The following is a 21,083-nucleotide window of genomic DNA, read 5'->3' as shown; positions in this document are numbered from 1 at the left end:
GATTTCAGGTTAGACCCCCAGACCCATCTTTGTTGCCTGCAATTAGATACTCCTTATACTGCTTAATATTATTTTATAATTAAGGAAAGCAAGAAGTTAGCCCTAGCAGTCCTTTTCTAAGAACAGAAAGAACATTTTCTGATTAGAAAGTAGCTGGTACCGTCATAATCATAGCCCAAACTTTAGCCTGATTCCAGCGCTAGTTTAATATCTGAATAACAGTGTAGCTCTCTGAGGTCCTATAATCTTGTAGCAGCACATTACTACTCCGCAAATGTGGTAGTACAGACTTAAGCAAGCTACAAGGTAAAACTTGCTAATAGTTAGGCCCCACTGTTGGATATAAGAAAGGAAAATGTCATTGATAGTGATTTTGCAATATTTAATAGTCTTCTTTAAAAGCCAAAAAAAAAAAAAAAAAAAAAAATCCCCCCCCCCCCCAAGTTATATGCCACATCAAGTTTTTTTTTTTTTTTTTGGAGAAATGCCGGTGATACTGAAAAACATAGCACTGAGGTATTTTTTATTTTTGAAACTGAATAAGGAAACAATCTGGATCTAATTATTTCTACATTTATGGAGAAACAATGCTACTGCTTGGCTCTTGCTATAATTCTGAATACATTATAAAGGTTTATGGGAAAGAGCATTATTATCATAGTACATGTTTTTAAAGAGCTATGCACATCATAACCTGGATAAATGATCATACAGCAAGAAGCCTGAGTGGAGGTAGGCTAATACCACATTTTAATTTTCCTCATGGGCTAGCTTTGGGGAAAGAAAAAGTGTAACCAGTTGTAAATAACATCAAATTAAAATGGCAATATTAAATTGGTAACAAGATAATCCACATATTTTATACAATATATTTCCAAACATAGCTCATGGAAATCAACAAAGAACCTAATATAGCACCATTGCAACCATTCTTGATCCTATCCTTCATGCTACTATTTAATTTAGAATTTTGGCAGAAGGCAATTACCTGGAAAATATGTCACTCATATTTTTTTAAATCAATTTGGATTTCAATTCAGTGTTCGCTGTAGGACAAAAAGGTATTCTCAAGATCAGTTAGCCATTTATAGATCACCCTTTTTGAACTAAGAATGATGGGCTATATCTATTTCAAACCAAAAACCAAGCAGTAAGGACAGCAGTGTGAAGAGCAGCACACGAAAATCCACACGGAACTTTTAGAAGAATCTGATGCTTGTTTTTACAACTACCAGCTGATGTCAACAAAAGTTTACAAGGATAAAACTTTTTTTTTGCACTAACTGGTTTCAATGTAGCACTGAATTTAACTCATCTTTGGGCTTCAACCTTTACACAGAGTGAATGTGAAAGTGCCATACTGAGGTCCTTTTCCCAACTGACACCACAATAAAATAGATTTTAATTCTAGAATGATTTAAATTGCAGCTGTCCTGGTTGACATTTCTATAGAAAACAATGGACATTTCCTGGCCAATTTTTTTTTTTTCTTTAGTATGATTGTCTAAGTTATATAACACATCAATTTGAAGATTAACATTGCTTTTCCTACATATTAACTTAGTACTGGCACAACTGTCACCAGCAGTGAATATGTACCAGTAGAGGCCAACTTAAACACACACAGGACATTTGAATGTCATTTTTAAAGCGATGTCACAGTTTGTTTCCTCAAATACATTTGAAAATATCACATCTTCAATTTAACCTCAGAGTTGAGCCAACAGTTTCTACATCTTTAAATCCATCTTGTGGTTGGTGTACTTTAGTTACCATTCTTGAAGAGATCCCAAATGCTAGACAGTATGCCCTGTACCTGGCCTGTAGGACTCAAGTGGCTCTGGGAACCCTAAGTATGAAGTATTAACATCTCAATGCATACCGGCAAGAAATATCCTCAAACTTCTAGGCTTCTAATTTTCATTCAACACTGCCTTATCAGACAGTGCTGGGTATGGAGGTTTTGTTTTAAACAACCAAGCAATATTATGTTAGATAAAGAGAGCAATTTTCTGTAGAGGAGGTTGCAGTGAGTATACACTGCTCCACCTTGTATTTATGGACTTTAATATGGGTATGATAATGACAATGACAGCCACTGGAAGCTGCTGATTGTTTTACTAACGTTTCCCAAAATGGGCAAAATAGAGACAAAGTGTGCCATTGGTTCTGTCATACTGGCCTTTGGCTATGTTGGGGAAATAATACAAAAAATATTCATAAAATAGAAAAGGCAGCAAGTGAAACTAGAAAAAGGTTGGAGTTTATATGAAGCAGATTTGGAAGGAGTTATCTTTATTCATTTAAAAAAAATTTTTTCCCCTAAATGAATTGGGACAGGAGGGAAGTGCAGGCATATGGATTTGGGTCCGCCACTGCCATCCTAAAGTAGAGCAGATCCGGATGCTCATGAGAGTCATGAGGGCTAGAGACTGTATCCCAAACAAACAGAGCCAGTTCTCTAAGTAAAAGGTTATGATGCAAAACGAAATAAACCACAAATTAAATACATGACACTGAGAAATCACTTTGATGAGAAAATAACACATATTTAAAAATATAAATAAATACATTTAGCCATTTTTATTCAAGAAACGCAGAGGACTGCTTTCAAAGCAATTGCTTCTTTAAACCACTTTCTAAACTCTTCCATAAATACTTACTATTTTGATTGTCACTTAATGCAGCACCTTAGTGTTTGCTGGTGGTGGTGATGGAATTTCATTTAATAGTCTCTTCATAAATAACAGCCTATTCACAAAAGAGCATTTCCCTGGGAAAACCAGGGTAGCTTACAAATTTTAAATATTCAAAACAGAACCTGCAAAGTATTAGTTTATTTAAGAAAAACAAGGAATGTAGTGTTAAAATTATGACATGGGGGAAAAAACTATGCAAAACAAACACATGGAAAGAAAGAATTTTAATTTTAAATATCTTCAGGTTTGCTAAATTCCTTGTGAGCTATTCAACACTTTAAAATATCCTGACTCAATAACTATACCAACAAAATTCATCTCCAGTGTTTCCACAGGAGACATTTAAGAAAAAAAACCTCACCAAATTAAATATATTTTTCCTTTTCTTCAAAAAGTAGTCTATTTTCAGTCCTTTTTGTGCAAAAATATTACAAGAGCAATTCAAATAGAAATGCTGAAATGACATGCTAACATTTCAGGACACATTTAAAACATTCAGAATAATTCTTGAAATTACTGTATTCTAGAATATTATGACCAATCATTTTTGGTTCTTTTAGTACATCTACACACATTAATGCATTTTTCCTAGATCTCTAAAAATAAACAGGCTCGTTGGTCTCTTTTGGTGTCCACACAATAGGCAAGATAGGTTTACAATAGTGTCTAAATGGAAAGTAGGCATCTATAATCTCTTGGCTCCATCACATTCAAAACAAAATTCAAAGTTCATTTGGCTACCTTGAAATCACTCTCATAAACCTGTGGTTCACTGGATCTAAACATTTCTCAGAAATGTGTCATTTTATAATTTCACCTAAAGTGATTCCGGGATCCTTGAGAAATGGTTAATGCCTAAAATTATCAACTTTATCAAAATGAGTAATTGCAATAAAGTGCTTGTTAAATTTTCAAACTGATGCTTTAGACTGTGGTATGTTGTTTTAAAAGTGTGTGCTATTCCTCATATAAAGGATCCCCAGGCATGAGAGTTCGGTCTTCTCACCTGTCTCACAAAAGCAGCAGCACTATCTTTTGGTAGGCTGGCAGTAGGCACGTTACCCACGAGGATGAGGCTATACTAGTGCTATGGTGGGGGTGGGGGGTGGGGTAAATTAGAAAAGTGGGAGGCATGTGGAGGGTTCCTACTATACTCATAGTTACATACAAATATATTAAATATGCTATAAAAATAGTCAACTCTTCCTTTGCAATTATTTCAGAAGCTCCTTTTAGAAGAACTATCACCCAGTCCAAACAAACTTAAAACCTCATCTTTCTCCAATCACAATTAAATCAGCAAGTGCCTTTGTGCTGTTTCTTTTCCATCACTTAATTCCAGTCACCTCACTTCTTGCTAGATTCACTCAGCAATATTAATATCCAGTGTTTATACCTTCCAACATCGACTCCCATGGGACTAAGACCAGGGTCACAGATACTGGAGAGGTTACATACGTGAATGAGTTTTATACAAATGTTTTATCAACAAACTCTCATTCAATCACCAAAGAAACAAGGAGAAAGAAAAGTAAAAACAAGCATTACCAGGGTAAAATGCTATTTGCATTCCATTTAAATGGTCTGCTTTAATGTAGCAGAAACATTTTAAAATACATTGAGTGATACCCAGTTTAGAAGACTTTTCAACCTGACTGTATAGAGCAGGGGAAATAGAATTCTAAGTACCCCTTTCTAAGCCTTCTTGAAGGGGTTCATCTTCCTTCAACACAATGCCCTTTTTATACAGATGGACTGCTTCAGTACTGAATGCTAACTTCAAGCAGACTGCTTTAAGGCAATGACCAACAACTACAGCACTTCTGAAGAACCCAATGTTTTCACTATTCTGTACTGAGCATTCTATAACTATTTAAAATCACTGGCATCCTTTTAGTACGAGGACATTCCTAAACCAGATTTAAGTGACAAAGCAAAGTGCAGGCCTCTAAAATTACCCCCATCAATTAAGGATGGAGTTCAGAGACTGGACTGTATAGTATTTACTTACATACCTTCGCGCCCCCCCCATATTCGCTTTTGCGCTAATATTTTCCATTCTAAAAATGGAGTACTTTTAAGCGTCTAGGTTCTGACTTGACAACACTCTTAGCAGCTACTTCATTCATCTTTCTAATTCTTCTAGTTGTTAAACACCACCCTAATGTCCCAAGTCCAAAGTGAGATAAATGCAGAGCAATGAGCATTTTTCTTTCCCTTCAAGAGTTAGTTCCTTGCATACCTAAAAAGTGCTATCCAGAACAAAATGATTTTTAAGGAAAACAGTATCTGTGAGAGTAAATGAGGGAAGACACAGTTTTTAAGGAGCTAAAAAGTCTATTTGGTATCTTTGTGTTTTAAATTTGGAATTAACAATTTTGGCTATAGAAATGAATAGGCAACAGCTGCACCTTCACTTGAATGCTCAAGTCTCCATGGGAGAGGGGACAGGAACAGCTTTGTGATCCAAGTTCAAGAGAAGCAGGAGGAAAACAGAAGGAGCTAAGACAGCTAGTGCTAGATCTTCCAATGCAACACTCCATACTGAGAGCAAAGGAAAAGAGGCTAGCTCTTCCTTTAAATTTAGTAATTGTTAATTCTAAGCAAGAAAAAATGAGCTGTTAGGAAAAGCAGGAATTAAGGAAAATTTTGTCTAATTTCCTTTCCAAAATATTTGCAGAGATGGAAAATACTTGATGGAGAATATGAGTAAGTATACAGCCTACAGATTTACCTTATGGCTTGTCTTATACTTTGCTTCTGGTTAAGTACGTAGTACTCACTGTTAACCATCTTTCTTTTAAATATGGTACTTAGAGGATGAGCTTTAATAAAATAGTTTTTAATATCTTTTGTTAGCCTGATCTGTATCGCTAGATATCACCAGTAAATAAATGAGGCACAACTTATATGTGTGGCCTGGCATGGTAAGTTCAAGAAAGGCAATTTGATGAGGGGAGAGAAACAATGCTATTGCCATATTCTACCACATCAGTGTTGTCTGTGTATATATATATGTATGCTCACATTCATACATATTCTCACAACTATTCTTGACACTCATGGAAATGTCAGAAATTTGTTCTGGATTATTGTGTAGCTAGAAGAGTACCTCGACTGGTATCTAGCCACACTCCTTTTATAGAAGGGCAGGTACCAACTTTCTTTGGTTTTCTTTTTCAATATTTTCTAATTTTTGTTTGCGGCCAAGTATAATTTTCTACAGAAAGAGAAAGTATATCCCTTAAGGATAATAGTTAATAGTAAAGCTGAGGACAGGAAGGCTTTAAGAATTGACTTAGAATTCCTCTGACCCCTTTATCTAGCAATTCTGTATTAGGCATTTCCATTACTCAGAACCATTTTGGTTTAACAACGTTTGTTACAGTTACACATTTTCTTTTCAGGTCAATTTTGATTTATTACAATTTGTTGTCCTCCTTTTCCTCAGTAAAAAATTTTGATACACTAATGAGACATTTTCCATTAATTTCCCTTTACTTGGTAGATGTGAATTTCATAATTAGTACCATAAAATCTGTAAAATGCTTTTTTAAAAAATGCATGTAACTTCAGTTGGAATTTATTACCTTTAGAATATGACGTTGCCAAATGAAGTCTTAGTTTGTTTAGAAAGCATGTGAGCTGCAATATTCTAATGTTACAGCAAAGGTAAAGCTAATTCCTACTCATTTTCTCCTTGTAGAATATCAGTTTCATATTGAGCAAATATTTACTGGTAATTTTTAAGTGAACTACTTAGCTTTGAAGGAAGTTAAGATCCTAAGTCAGGAAAACAATTTTGGGATCGCTTTAATGACTCTGACTTTGCTAGTATGTCATCTTTTTTATTTCTCAAATATTCATATTTCGAATCCAAGAGATTCAAAGCTGTCTTCCTAGGAACTTAGGAGAATAGTAACACACCCACATGCTATTAAAAATGCACTAACGTTTCAAAACTGCTAGTGAAACCAGACAATGAGTTCAAGAGGGTGAATTATCACCTGAATTAAAATCAAGGCACTATGGGTTTTTTCCCCTCAAATAACCCTGAATCATTTCTGACTAAAAGAAGCATTGAAATTGTGAAGGATAATAAAAAGATTCCAACATATCCTAAAAGTTAAAATTTCCACCACTGACAATGTTAAAAAGTGCCTAAAATGTGTTTTATGTGCAAATTTTACTCTGATAACTTGAAACATTCTTGAAATTACTTTCAGGCTTGTTGAAACCATTTACACAAATATTTCCAACTATGAACTGTATCAAAATATGTGATCAAAATTCCCAACCATCTAAAATAAAGCAGTGCATAATCCTATTTTCAAACATAATTGAAAAATAATGAAATGAGGGATATTTCTGAATAACTTGAAAATTCTCTTGTATCAATAACCTGGAAGAAAAAAATCCATTCCCAGCAGCACATCATCCCTCACTGAACAAACTGTGACATCACAGCTAAAGTATGAACAAAGACTTGTGCCCTGGAAAAGTGAACAGAACACCATCGTGTTGTAAACAAAAGGGAAAACAGGATGCATTAGTTTGCACATGATGTCAGAATCTAAGAAACGTACTCATACCTATAAGGAAGAGATAATGCTTCCATGCAGCATACAAAATGTTTTGCTTCCTCTCCTTTTATCCAGACATATACATAATATTTTTACAGCATCTGTACAACAGAGAATTTTAACCCACACAACATTCTGAAAGTAATTATTGTTCCATCATTATCTGACAAGGGAGAGGGGATAGGGAGGGGGTTCTACTGAGTCTGCTGGACTGTCTTCATGGCATCATTGTAAGCAAACCCCTGACATGGCAGTGGTGTGTCCTCTGTAACACTTATTAACAGGCACAGAACCACTAAAAGTTACTAACATTGTTAGTGCCTTTCTGATTCACTGGAGGTCACGTTTCATAGCTGAGCTCCTTAACATTTGGCAATATACTCTTTCCATCAAAAAATACCTGGGCAACTAAAACACTGTCAGAATTGGCTATGTCCCTAAGATCATCTCCTGCTGGCTGGTACTTAACATACATCTGTAGTGCTAGGCAGCATTTTCTCTGCCAACTAATTCCAGGAACTAGAACACTCAATACTGCATCTCATGAAGCTGCTAGAACAGTTCCTCCTATCCTCAGGTCACCTGAGCAACTCTACAGGCCAACCCCTTCTTCCTGGGGCGTCAGACGGGAGGCAGGTGTGCTACTGTGGTTGAACCTTGGAAGGGTCCGTCAGGCTGTCAGTCCTTTGCCGACTGAGCTGCTGCTGTTGCTGAGACTGGTGTTGCTGGTGATGTGACTGAGGGAAAGTGCTCTGTTGTAGAGGAAAGGCAGCAGAGAGGATGAGCTGAGTCGATGGATTCCCATGAAGCAACCTAGAAGTCTAAAAAACGAACAGATTACACAACATTTGCTACACCCTCACTACACTGTCCACAGAAGGTTTACTCAAGTTTTCCACTGTCCATAGGGACAAAATCCTTAAATCCTTAAATTCCACATAATTGACATGACTTTTTGCTTCCTCATTTAAAAACTGTATTTTGGTAAATGTCTATGAGGTCTTCTGGAAGTGTATTAACAAAATTTCACTTTTTTAAAGAAAGCCAAGCTGGGGATTTTATGGTATAGAAAGCGATCTATGTCTTGTGACAAACCATACATGTTCTTTCAGTTCATATGTCTTAAAGACTCAAATTTTAAACATAATAAAATTTGAACAGAGCTATGGTTATAAGAAATGGGAAGGTGTACTCTGATGTCAAGTAGACAATGCCTTATGCACACAGCTTTGTTGGGTTGGTTAGAACACCAGTGTAAGTGGCCAACAGCATGGGCCCTCAGGTAGACCCCTGTTTACTACATGTGTGACGTGAGTAGGCTTCTCTGGGCCTCTGTTTCTTCACTTACAAAGTATGGATGAGCATAATGCCTTATCATATTGGATTTCTATGAAGAAAAAATGTGTCAAACCACAAAGTGCTCAGAACAGTGCCCAGCACACAGTAAGAGCTGAATATTAGTTATTATTGCTAATACTGTTACTATTATTATTTAAAAGCACCATAAAAATGAGGGCAAAGTTAAAGTCAAGTCCTATATGTGATTGTGTAGTATAACAACAACAGAACAACAAAAAGGCATAGGATCTGTAGGCAGAAGCCCTTGATCTGAGTTTTGCTCTGCCATTTAATCTGCTGTGTAACCCTGGTTAAGACTTAACTTCTATGAGCCTGCGTTTCTTTCACCTAATTTCTATCTCTGGCATGCTGTTTATTAAATCTATATCCCTAGAATACAAATAGATGAAAGAAAGTAAATTTTCTAATGAAAGTCCTTTTCTACTATTGAAAATATAATTTGATGTAGGGATTGTAATTTTAAAATGGAGTTTTGCAAATGCATATGAAGGACACATACACACACCCACAAAGGAAAGAACCTTTATGATCATTAAAGCTTTGCCAAGGACCTTGAGAATTTTCTTTCTCTCTTTGTTATCAGGTACAGTTATTGTGTAAGAATTCAGGATATTTATGGTTATCTCCACAAAGTTTAAGGGATTTCAATGGAAGTGAATTTGGACATGGTATTATATAATTATAAAAGTCAAATGTTGTAACAACTAGCCCAGTTATTAATGGCTACAGTATAGCCCTAAAGAGTAAGGGACCGTGAGTATGATTCCCAGAGATAGTTAGAAAACGAATCCATTTTAGTTTTCCACATCACTAAATTAAGGATTATATCTGGACCGGGACACTGGGGGTGATAAATTAAGACAACATTTGTGCCTTAGTAAACAGTACAATACTGAATCCCATAATCATACCATATCCTGTATAACTCTTAGAAAACTGATATGTGTGTGGCCTGGATGAAGTGGTCTCCAGCACAAATCCAGGCTAGCCTGTGTGCAGAACTGCTCCTGCTAGGCCAGAAGTTAGAAAGCTAGATTTCTTGATGTCATGATGTTAGTAAGTACCCCCCAATGAGGATAATGAGCTTTGAATTTGCTCTGCTGATCTCTTGGCTGTGTACCCAGACTTAGGTAACTTTCTTCTGTATCCTTCAGACAAGGAGATACTGTCTGATTTATCCACATGATGTCTGTGTCTGTATTTTGGTTAATTTGAGCTTTGGTGACATTTGTCAATTTAAGGTCATAAGTGACAGCCAATTATGTGCCTTGTACTATGTTCAGAACTTTCCATGTATTTTTTATTTTACTCTTGAGTTAAGAACTATTACCTCTACTTTATAGATGAGGAAACTGAAGTTTAGCATGTCTAAGTAACCCGCCAAAAGCGATAGTCTGTGGTGCAGCGTGACTGAATCTCAAGGCAGTCCCACTTTAAAGCCTCCGTTCTCCACTATGACATTATGCCTCCACAGTACTCCTCTGACATTTACTTATAACTGAAAAATTACATAAAATTTAACCCAACAAAATAATTTAACATAATAATGCCTATAATACTAAAAAAACTCTCTCTTGATATTCCTGCTGTGTAATGGAGGAAGGCAAAGAAAGTTTCCTTTATTTGATTTCCAGAAACTCTAGCCAGAGAGAGAAAATGAGGTGTATGTAAAAGTGCCTTGATGTAGATAGGAGGTAGACCACTTAGTCGCTCTAGCAGTTTGGGTAACTGCCTATATTCATGGCAGGGTTAAATGTCTTCCAGTTCCAAAGACCAGACAAGGAAAGGAAAAATACCTAGTTGGGACAAACTTTGTATCTCTGTAGAGATTCAAGTTGCACAATAAGCTTTTGTGGATTTTTCAAATCATTTATAAAACTCTTCGTTTAGTGCCTAATATTTCATTATATAAAAGTAAATGGTGGGAAACGGACTTGGTCCAGTGGTTAGGGCGCCTGTCTACCACATGGGAGGTCCATGGTTCAAACCCCGGGCCTCCTTGACCCGTGGGGAGCTGGCCCATGCATCAGTGCTGATGCGCGCAAGGAGTGCCCTGCCATGCAGGGGTGTCCCCCACATAGAGGAGCCCCACGCACAAGGAGTGCGCCCCGTAAGGAGAGCCACCCAGCGTGAAAGAAAGTCCAGCCTGCCCAGGAATGGCGCCGCCCACACTTCCCGTGCCGCTGATGACAACAGAAGCGGACAAAGAAACAAGATGCAGCAAATAGACACAGAGAACAGACAACCGGGGGGGTGCGGGGGGGGGGGGGGGGATTAAATAAATAATAAATAAGTCTTAAAAAAAAAAAAAGTAAATGGGGGAGCAGATGTAGCTCAAACGGTTGAGCACCCACTTCCCACATGGGAGGTCCTGGATTTGGTTCCTGGTGCCTCCTAAAAGAAAGAAACAAAACAAAAAAACCAACTCAGAGGAGCCAACGTGACTCAGTGGTTGAGCACTGACTCCCCACGTACAAGGTCCAGAGCTCAATCCCTAGTCCCTCAAAAAAATCTAAAAAGGAAAGAAAAGTAAATGGACAAGAGACAGTTTCCCCATGGAGAGAATTACCTGTAAAAATTGCTGTGGTGGTTGGGTCAGCTGAGCCTGAGATGGTTGCTGAACAGAAGTAAGCTGCTGTTCCTGGGAACTCTGCTGCTGCTGCTGCTGCTGCTGCTGCTGCTGCTGTGTCACGGACAACGTCTGTGACTGCTGCTGTTGTGTAGCAAAAGTAGGATAAGCAGTCACCACCTGGCCCATGAGCATAGTGCTCGGTACCATTACTGCCCCACAAGCTACAGGAGCAGTCACTAATTTGGTCACAAGTTGCTGACCTTGAGAAAATCTGTGAGAGAAAAGAGAAAGGGTGTCACAAGTACAAAGTATATACTATGAAAGGCAGTGAGTGGGCACAATACTTGCCTAAGATAATACCCAATGTCAATTCATTTCTTAGAAAACTGTTTCTTTAATAAAAGAGCAAGAAAAAAATGCTGCCTCTTCAGGGAAGAAGTTTCTATTTACCTGTTCTGTGAGATGAAGTTATTTCCTAATATTGGCTATTATAATGAGGAAATTGGTATGACCCTACTATACATAAAGCATCACATAAATGCAACTACAAACTGTTTAAAGTACATAATATTAAACTTAGTATAGAGGCATACTTTACTACTTATATGTATCACAAGACAAAATAAATTTATTTCAAATCATGTCAAATCCTAAAAAATTTTATATACTTTAGGAACAAAAGAGTCAATGCAAAAAATAAAAATAAAAGTTTACAGAAAAAGAACGCAAAGAAACAACATTTATAAAATGGATTGGTCACAGAGGTGCTAATTTCTCTGTAATTTTAAAAGAAAATACTATCTCAGTTGCACAACTGCTCACTGGTAAATGTGATCCATACTCCTCTCTTCACATGCTTGCCTGAAGCCATAAAACTGCTCACTTCCTCCTTTTAAAGACCTAATGCATTTATCATATCAATTAATACTATTTGTTTACCCTTCTATTGCTTTTACTAGTTTGGTCTTTCTCAGGGCAAGGACTATGTCATACTCATCTAAGTAGGCACTCAAATGTTTGCTGAAATATGTTTATTTCCCCTCAAAAAAACAGGTATTTCTACAAATAATTGCTAAATTATACCCTCCAAGATTCTAGACTGAGGACTTTTTCTTCAAGCTTTAAAGCTAGTCCTCTGCATTTATATGGAGCACCTTCATAATACTTCCTTTCAGAATGTTAGCAAACTTCAGAATGTTAGAGGTAGAAACTGGGCTTTCTCAGGTGAATTCCAAAGAGAAATAAGTTCTCACTGCCTCTGTGATCCTTCATCTCCTTTATTCTCTGGAAATTATTAATTGGGCTTTAATAAAAATATCATGAGGCCTAAAACAACAGCAAAATTGTATTATAAAAACAGCACCCTACTTGTAGTAAAAAATAAAATGCATCCAAAATAGTAGATTTAAGACTATAGAGATCTACTGTATAGTTGTTAAAAGACAATTGCCCAGCATCTAAATAGCATTTCTTCAAAAACTTTTTTTTAAGTCAGCTATTTTGGACTTCTCACTAAAATAAGTCATAGATGGCTAGGTTTTCTGTGGTCCACAAAAGTTTAGTGTAGTGCATGTTTAAACACTTGAACTTTGAAATCAGACACCCAAGCCTGAGTTTAGAGAGGCCCCCCACACCCACCTTAACAAGCTATATGCTCTTTGACCAAGTTACTAACAATGTACTATGCCTCTGTTTTTCGTCTTTTTCTGATAAGAATTAAGTGAGATAATCTGAGCGCTTACTACACTTCTTAAAAATCTGAAGAGGGATAATTACTTTTGTACTTTTATAGTATATACCATAATCATTGTTTCTATGTGAAAACTCTCCAATATCTGTATTGAAAAGATAAAAGTTTCACTGTGACACTGTGCTGTTATAAAATTCATATAATAGTATACTGTAGAATTTGGATACTATAATATTTGGCAACACACATTTTTGGAAAGGAAGCAAAATTTGTTGTTACCCATTTATTATAAAGTCTTTAAACAATGAATACATTGTGTGTTTTCATTTCAAATTGGAGAACACTGGCTGGGGTGAGCAACAAGCTAAAATCATGTTTTAAAAAGTCAAATGATTACTTTTTAATCAATCCATTTACAATTTTGAAAATGACACGAATAAGAAAGTTACCGTATCTGTCTGTCCTGAGTGAACGTAGTGACTGCAGTGCTCTGGGTACTGTTTTGTGGCACACTAGATGGAATCTGCACCATGCCGCCTGCTGCTGGCTGAGAAATCACCATAGCGTTATACAGTGGGGCTGTAAGAGTGCTCTGTGACTGACTGGGAAGAGATGTTTGTTGATTGTGCCCACTCAGTACATTTTGTTGACTCTGCTAGAAACGTAAAGATTTTATAGATGGATTAACTGAAAAAATCTATTGGGAAATTATACTTCTACTATTCATTATTCTTTCAATAGCTGATATGACAGAGAAAGAAATGGTAGGATATATTATTCTGAGAGAAACCTAATAGCAAAGGAATGACTTGAAGTTATTGGCATAATATACTTTCTAATTACTATTAATTTTACAATATACTATGTAAAATATAGTTTTAGTTTTGTTTCAGCAATCGCATTCATTTCAATCAATGAACACTACTGCCCATTATACTTGATAACGTTACCTGAGTTGATGTACTTTGTAAATTCTGCTGTTGAATCATGTGCTGAGTTGTACCAATATGCCCAGTATTCATTCCGCTTTGAATCTGGTTAGTAGGAACAACCTGGCCTTGCATATTTATAGGTGCAAGTTGCGGGATGCTAGATGAATTTCCAGAAAGTTGAACAGAACCAAAATTCAATCCAGGAGTTGACTGTTGTAAAAACATCTTTAAAAACAAAGATTACATTACAATGAGCTTTGAAGATTAAAAAGAGAGACCATTATATAAAAAAAAAGCAAAGCCAAGGAATAAATTCTTTTTGAAATGCTAATATTACAAGACTAAGCTGTTCTGAAACAATTAACAATAAATAATTACTGAATAAAACATGAACCATCATATCTATTATTCCAGTGATTCCTAATCCTATTTTATTTCCACCTGTCAGAAAAAGTGTGATACATTTCAAAACCTCTGTTTTCTAGAGCATTTTACATTCTGGGGATTGGTTGTTCTGTCAGCTGGCATTACCCTAACAGTGCTACTCAAAGATCTGTGGTCTGGCAGCATCCGTATCATTTCTGATTTATAATTTATGGTGTTAGCAGAAAAAGGTTTCACGTAAAGTTTCGATTTACCAAAGTCCTAGTTCTCAAACTCTAGCAAAGACCTGAGTCCTGTCCTGTCTCCTCTGATAAAACTATTAGACAAAACTCTAGTGTCCTGTTGGGTTGGCCAAATAAATCTGATTTGACTCATAGCTACTATGCCCTGGTATTTATTAAAAATATTACTGGGAGCTGCTGTAGCTCAGTGGTTGAGCACTGGCTTCCCACATGCAAGGTTCATGTTCAATCCCCAGACCTGGTACCTCAAAAAGAAACAAATAACCCGCCCCCCCCACACACACACACAAGGACAAATGTTGCATGACCTCACTGATATGACCTAAGCACACTGAGCGCACACACAGAGAGAAGAGTCTGGAAGATGGGTTATTAGGAGACAAAGAGGAGTAGAGTATGGTGAGCTGATGCTCAATCTGGGCAGAACCTATGATGAAAGGGGTAGTTTGGCAGTGGATGGGGGTGATGGTGCAGGGATGTGAGTGGGGTCAACAAAGCTGGAATATGAACGTGAGTGGCGGAAGGGGTTTGGGGTGGCCTCTCTATGGAACTGGGGGGAGGAATAGAAGAAGGAACAGGAGGTGAACTTGGGCGGTTTCTGAGTCTGTGGCTGAAACTGTGGGAATGTTCTTTTGGCAAATATGGCAGGGGAGGGTCAATGGGGCAGGGTGTTGTGGAGGGCGCTATATGGGAAAGGGTGCACCTGGGGCATGCTTCTATGGAATATGAATATGTTCATCTTGTCATAGGGTGTTATCTCGGTGGGTGGAGACCCACACATTAAACAACAAAATAATAGACTCCCACCCTGTAGAGTCCTGCTACCTTCTCATATAGAGGGGCAAGAATCTCTCAAGTACATAGGCAGTACCTAATAAAACAAAACAGACCAGTACGTCAAGCCCTCAATATTAATGCATGTAACTATGACCCTTATTCTTGAAAAACTGAAACTTAGTGGTTACCAGAGATTCTGAGAGGAGAGGGAGGAAGGGAAGAATAGGTGGAACATAGAGAATTTTCAGGGCATTGGAATTTTTCTGCATGATTTTGCAGTGACAGATATAGACCTTTATACATTGTGTCAAAACTTATAAAATCAGGGAAGCAGATGTGGCTCAAGTGATTGGACTTCTGTCTACCATATGGGAGGTCCCAGGCTCGTTTTCCAGGGCCTCCTGGTGAAGGTGAGCTGGCCTGTGCAGCGAACAGGCACAACAAAAGAGAAAAAGATGAGAGACAATGAAAGACACAACAAACCAACAAACCAGGGAGCTGAGGTGGCTCAAGCAATTGAGTGCCTCTCTCCCAAACAATCCCAGGATCATTTTCCGCTGCCTCTTAAAGAGAAGATGAAAAGAGAAGACAAGCAGACACAGAGCACACAGCACATGGACACAAGCAAGCAGACAGTGACTACAAACAACAAGGGAGGAGGGATGAATGAATAAATAAAATATGCCTTTAAAAAAAAACCTGTAAAACTGTAAAGTGTAAACCATAATGTGAACTACTGACTCTGGTTAGTAGCAGTATTTCAGTATTTGTTCATCAATTGTAACAAGTGTACCATATTCATTAAAGATGTTATTAATAGAAGAAAATGTGAGGGGCGGTACAGTATATGGGAATACCCTATATTTTCAATATGACTTTTCTGTAACCTAAAGCTTCTTTAAAAATAAAGTGAGAAAAAAATATGACAACACTGGGGGAACATAGAGAAGAAATTGCAACCACGCATAAAAGGAAACAGATCTTACAGTTATGAAAGACAATTTTTTGGCTTTGTTTTTGTTTTTGTTTTTTTTTGGGGGGGGGTTGGATTACAGAAAAGTTACAACTCTGGCAGGGGAAGATCACTGGTGCAGGTTGTCAGTAGTGGGGGGATGTGTGGGGAGGGGTGCATCTGGCACATGCCTCTGTGGGATGTGAATGAGTTCATGTGGTCATGGGGTGTTATCTCAGTGGGTGCAGACTCTCATAGTAACCAACAAAATATTAAATTCCCAGCCTGGGAGTCCTGCTCCATTCTCTAATAGAGTGGGCAAGAATCTCTAGAGAACATAGGCAGTGCCTAGTGAAAGAGGACAAACCAATACTTCAGGGCCTAGACATTAACACTTATATTAATACTTATGAACCTTATTCTTGTAAAATTGAATCTTAGCCTTGTAATATGTATTGCCTAAGAGTTACCTCCTAAAAATACTACCAACGACTGAATTATAAGTTCTGTATCTAAATTTTCTAAAAGTTTATATAAAATGAAATCTTTATAATATGTATTTAATCTTACTAAAAACTGGACTACTAGAAGATGACTCCATTAATCTGGAGAAATAAGGTTGTTGAAGGAAATACCCTTATGAATGAATTATCTTTAGAGACTGTAAATATAATCATACTGAAGAGATAAACTGGGTAAAATTGAAGTGAACTGATGAAATGTATCTCTTGCATCTCACTGTCAATTAAGAAAAATCAATTTCCCTAGGAAACCGAAATGTGGATGAAGACTTAATCTTTGTATTCAAATGTAAGAGTAACTTACCTGCAGCCCTTGACCATGGACCATCTGAAGCTGTTCTTGAATTTTTCTTAGTTCTTCTTGTTGCCGATGAATATTTGCCTCTATCATCCGTGTCCGTTGCTCTAACTGGTCTTTCAGATGCTGCATGGCTCCTAATTGAGCTGAAAACTGAAACTGAAGTACCGTACATGGGAAAAGTACAGCGTACTTTAGAATTACTTATTCCTCATAATTGTGCAACATGAAAAGCAGTATATCATGAGTTAGGAATGTTATACCAGATATCTACACACTGCCTCTCAGCTCCAAATCTAACCATCTTTGCTCTGCTTTGTGACATTGGAATTAGACCCTATCATCATATATCTCTTGCTAGCATGCACAAATTTAGTTTTCTCAATAGAGGGTGCTGAAGCGAGACACACAAGAGGAAGGAACTAATTTCCCTGGTTTTAGAGCTTTTCATTTTTGTTCATGGCACAGCTGCCAGTGGGCAGCTTCCCAGCACTCTGATCAGCACTGCAACAGGCAGCTTTCCAGCAAGTCTCACTGGCACCCGAGTGGACATTTTCTCCTCTTACATGTACTCCAATGGGTGGCTTCCTACCAAGTTTTGCTGGTCCCCTAGCAGCTGGCTTCCTTACAGCTCCAGCTTGTGGCAACTTAAGTGAACTTCTGCTAACCAATGGACCCCATGTTAACCAATGGACCCCACTACATCTGTTCCGATGACATGTGAATCTCAGCCTAGTGTTTTTGTGTATGTGTGTGGGGTAAGGAATTGGGGAATAGGGAGTGGCTTAGGGGGCTGGGGACAATCTTCCAAGTTTGCCCCTTCCTTGGGTACTCTCCCTTTGACTTACAGTTAGTGGCTGCTATTTACATCTGCTATGTCTCCTCAGTATAGTTAATCACTATTACCAGTTAATTTCTTATATTTTATATCCCTATTTGAATTTCTGGTCTGGCTTCTGGTTTCTGACTCCTGAGTAGATCTTTACAGAAACAATTATACAATGGAGTTAGCAGATCTGAGCTCATATGATGGCTCTACCACCAACTAGAACAAGTTCCTGAACTTCTCTAGGCTTCAGTTTTTTTATCTGTAAAATGGAGATAATAAAGTCACCAACTTTATGGGGTTGTTCTGATATTAAATGAGTCAATGTATTAGGTTGAACCATTTGAAATTGCACATATTTGGCATTTTTTACCTCAGTTTCATTTGATTCAAATGAATATATAAAACCCCTAGGTGCAATGCCTAGCACTCATAAGAACTCAAAAAATCCTTGTCATTATTACCATATATAACTAAAATTTCAATAAAAATTATACTTTTATCACATAAACATGTAAAATCTGCTCTAGTTGCTCTTTTACTCAACCTCTATTCTATGTGAAGGCAATGGGTTACAGATGATGGAAATGCAGGAATAAAAAAAAAAGCTTCTCCAGTAGATTCATTTATATCCTTTAATAAATGAAAAAGCAGCTAGCACCTACAACTGTTCATATCAAATTCTCTTATCCCTAAAATGTCCTCTATTTGTACACATTAGAAGAATGCAAAGTTACAATAACGTGACAAATCCAACCAAAATATTTTCACATTCAAATTTTTGCCTAAAACTGTATTCATGCAAATACAGAGTTTTTAAGGGTTAAGCAAATTATAAATGAATGAATACATGCCTCAATGAAAACAAAGTTATTCTACTTCCAGGGTTTTGAATATTCTTTACTTATTTCTCTATGTTTCACGTGAGTCATAAACAGCTCCTACTTTCTACTGCTTGTAATCTAGCTATATTTGATGATTCACCTCTTAAGTCCAATTTCTATGAATAGTCAACTAATAAATACACAGGACACAGTATGAAAGTAGAAAGACTTTCACTTTATTGGAAATCTGTCTTAATCTTAAGACAGTCTCCTACAGTGAACTTCATCTAAACGTAAGAAATGCCTCCCAAAGATTTTTTACTCTATCTTCAAGAGTTTGATTTGAGGATACTGAACATTATTTTCATGGCATATAACTCTGACTTTTGAAGTCGACAATAACTAAACCATATCATATTATACCATAGGTTTAAGAAAATAATACAAATTTAGTACCTCAACTCCCTCAGGCTTTTATTTTTTAAATATATTAGTCAAATTGTTATTTTTATATTGTATAAATGTATCTTTATTGTAACTAAAGTTATCTGTACCTTTGGATAAAAATTACATTGTCACAATTTAAAGGGTTTCTATTAAAATAGTTCAAATAATAAAACAGAAACAAACACAAGAAGCAGGATAATAGGAAATAAAATCATAGGACTAAGAGGCAATCCCTAGTGCAATGCCTGGCACATCGTAAGAAGTCAAAAAATGCATGCCGTTATTGTTACTATTATTATTCACTAAAATTGCAGTGAAAACTATACCTTCTTATATAAAACATGCAAAATCCACTCTAATTAATTGCTCTTTACTTAGTTGTTATTATCATTGAACAAGATGTGAGACCTGCTTACTAACATTCTTGACATATTAAATGATTTAATTCATATCATGAAAATATTCCTTTAAAATGTTAAGGAATGTTATAACAGTATTCTGTTATTAATGAACTAATATTAAAGGTATGTCTAAATATTCACACGAAATTAACATTTCAGAATAAATAGGAATTGGGGGATCAATGATGACTAATCTATTGCAATTAAGTATAATATTTAATAATACAATGCTATTTTAAAAGTTCTTACATGACAGAACATTGTTAGAAATCAAGATAATGAAATTTATGTAGTTATACCATCACTAATATATTTATCTGTGTAGTTATATATGTTATATATGTATAATTTAACCAATTAAGATAGTTATTTTTAAAAACATTCCTTTTACCTATTGTCAACTATTATTTAAAATCAAGGTACTGCTGAAAATTTTATATTAATTTTACTACTGCTCAACAGTATTTTTAAAGTATTTAAGTCACTGAGAGAGTACAGAGTTAGAAATTACAAGCTTGGAAGTTATGACCAAAATTAATTTAAGGCCACTTTTGTAATACCTCTCCTTTATCTTGCTACTTTCTATATTTAGACCACCCTCAGAACTCAGTCCAGAAAACAATTCTTCCAGAAGGTTTTTCTTTCACCTCCTCAGGCCCATCTAATGTGCTCACTTACCAGCATATTATACCTCTAGCATAGACTACAGTATATAATACTGTATTATAGTCATCTCTAGATATAAAGCCTTTTAATATGGATATTATATCTCACTCATCTTTATATTGTCAAAACCTACAATATCTGTCACATACAAGGACATGTCTTATATATGAATGAATATATGAATAAAGTTAATTCTTAATTCTAATTCTTACAATATCCACAGGTAGAACAAAATGAATAACTGTGTTTCATCTTTAATATCTTTAGGTCTGGAGTGTTTCTTAATGGGGGAAGTTATGGTATATTAAGTGGGACAAATCTTTGTTGTGCAAGAGTGTCTTGCATACTGAAGAACATTTAGCATCCCCGGACCTGCCTAATAGGGATTAGTGGTACCCCAAAATCACTATGACAATCAAAAATGTACCCAGATATCCTAAATGCCCCCAATCAAGACTGCTTCTAAAAATGTAGTTTCAGATTAACTTAAAAGCAATTTATCATTTTTAAATAGTCAATTGAAACAAAGAAACAATAAATACCTGGGACATGCCTTGTGGAATTGATAAATTTGCAGTTTGAGACATCACTGGCTGCGTTAATGACTGACCAACAGACTGGGAATTTAGGGACTAGAAACAAAATAAGAAAATAAAACTAGAATGATGATCATTCCTGTATACGAGCATCCCGCCAGAAATATCAATATGATACCTTTATCACTGAGGTCACAATTTGCCCCATACCTTTGTTAGTTGAGTACAGGTATGTCTCCCCCTCTATACTGGAAATGCCTGTGGTCTCTTTTTTTATCTTCTAAATCACTGAGCACAGTACACTGCATGGGCTACTCAGTAAAAGTTGGCTGGATAAGAAGGTAATTGGTATCTGAACTTACATATAAAATGCT

At 36.5% G+C, this 21,083-nt stretch overlaps 1 protein-coding gene across 7 annotated transcripts in view; it reads right to left on the bottom strand.

The window, feature by feature from the left end:
* Positions 1-506: 506 nt before the first annotated feature.
* The window catches only part of CLOCK (clock circadian regulator), a 134,711-nt gene continuing 114,134 nt past the window's right edge, over positions 507-21,083 (bottom strand). For 5 of the 7 annotated variants that reach the window (XM_004460594.5, XM_004460595.5, XM_023589435.3 and 2 more), the window contains 6 exons: positions 20,716-20,805; positions 17,016-17,168; positions 13,854-14,060; positions 13,353-13,558; positions 11,211-11,484; positions 507-8,103 (listed from right to left, as the gene is read on the bottom strand). In XM_004460594.5, the coding sequence (XP_004460651.1) occupies positions 7,924-8,103; positions 11,211-11,484; positions 13,353-13,558; positions 13,854-14,060; positions 17,016-17,168; positions 20,716-20,805 (1,110 nt within the window). In that variant the 3' untranslated portion in view covers positions 507-7,923. The remainder of the gene's footprint in view (positions 8,104-11,210; positions 11,485-13,352; positions 13,559-13,853; positions 14,061-17,015; positions 17,169-20,715; positions 20,806-21,083) is intronic. The other 2 variants (XM_058298419.2, XM_071216513.1) reach the window with 1 other exon arrangement.

Source organism: Dasypus novemcinctus, chromosome 1 (genome assembly GCF_030445035.2).
Source record: "Dasypus novemcinctus isolate mDasNov1 chromosome 1, mDasNov1.1.hap2, whole genome shotgun sequence".
NCBI lineage: Eukaryota > Metazoa > Chordata > Mammalia > Cingulata > Dasypodidae > Dasypus > Dasypus novemcinctus.
Note: the sequence above shows the minus strand (reverse complement) of the source record. Positions and strands in the feature narration are given on the sequence as shown.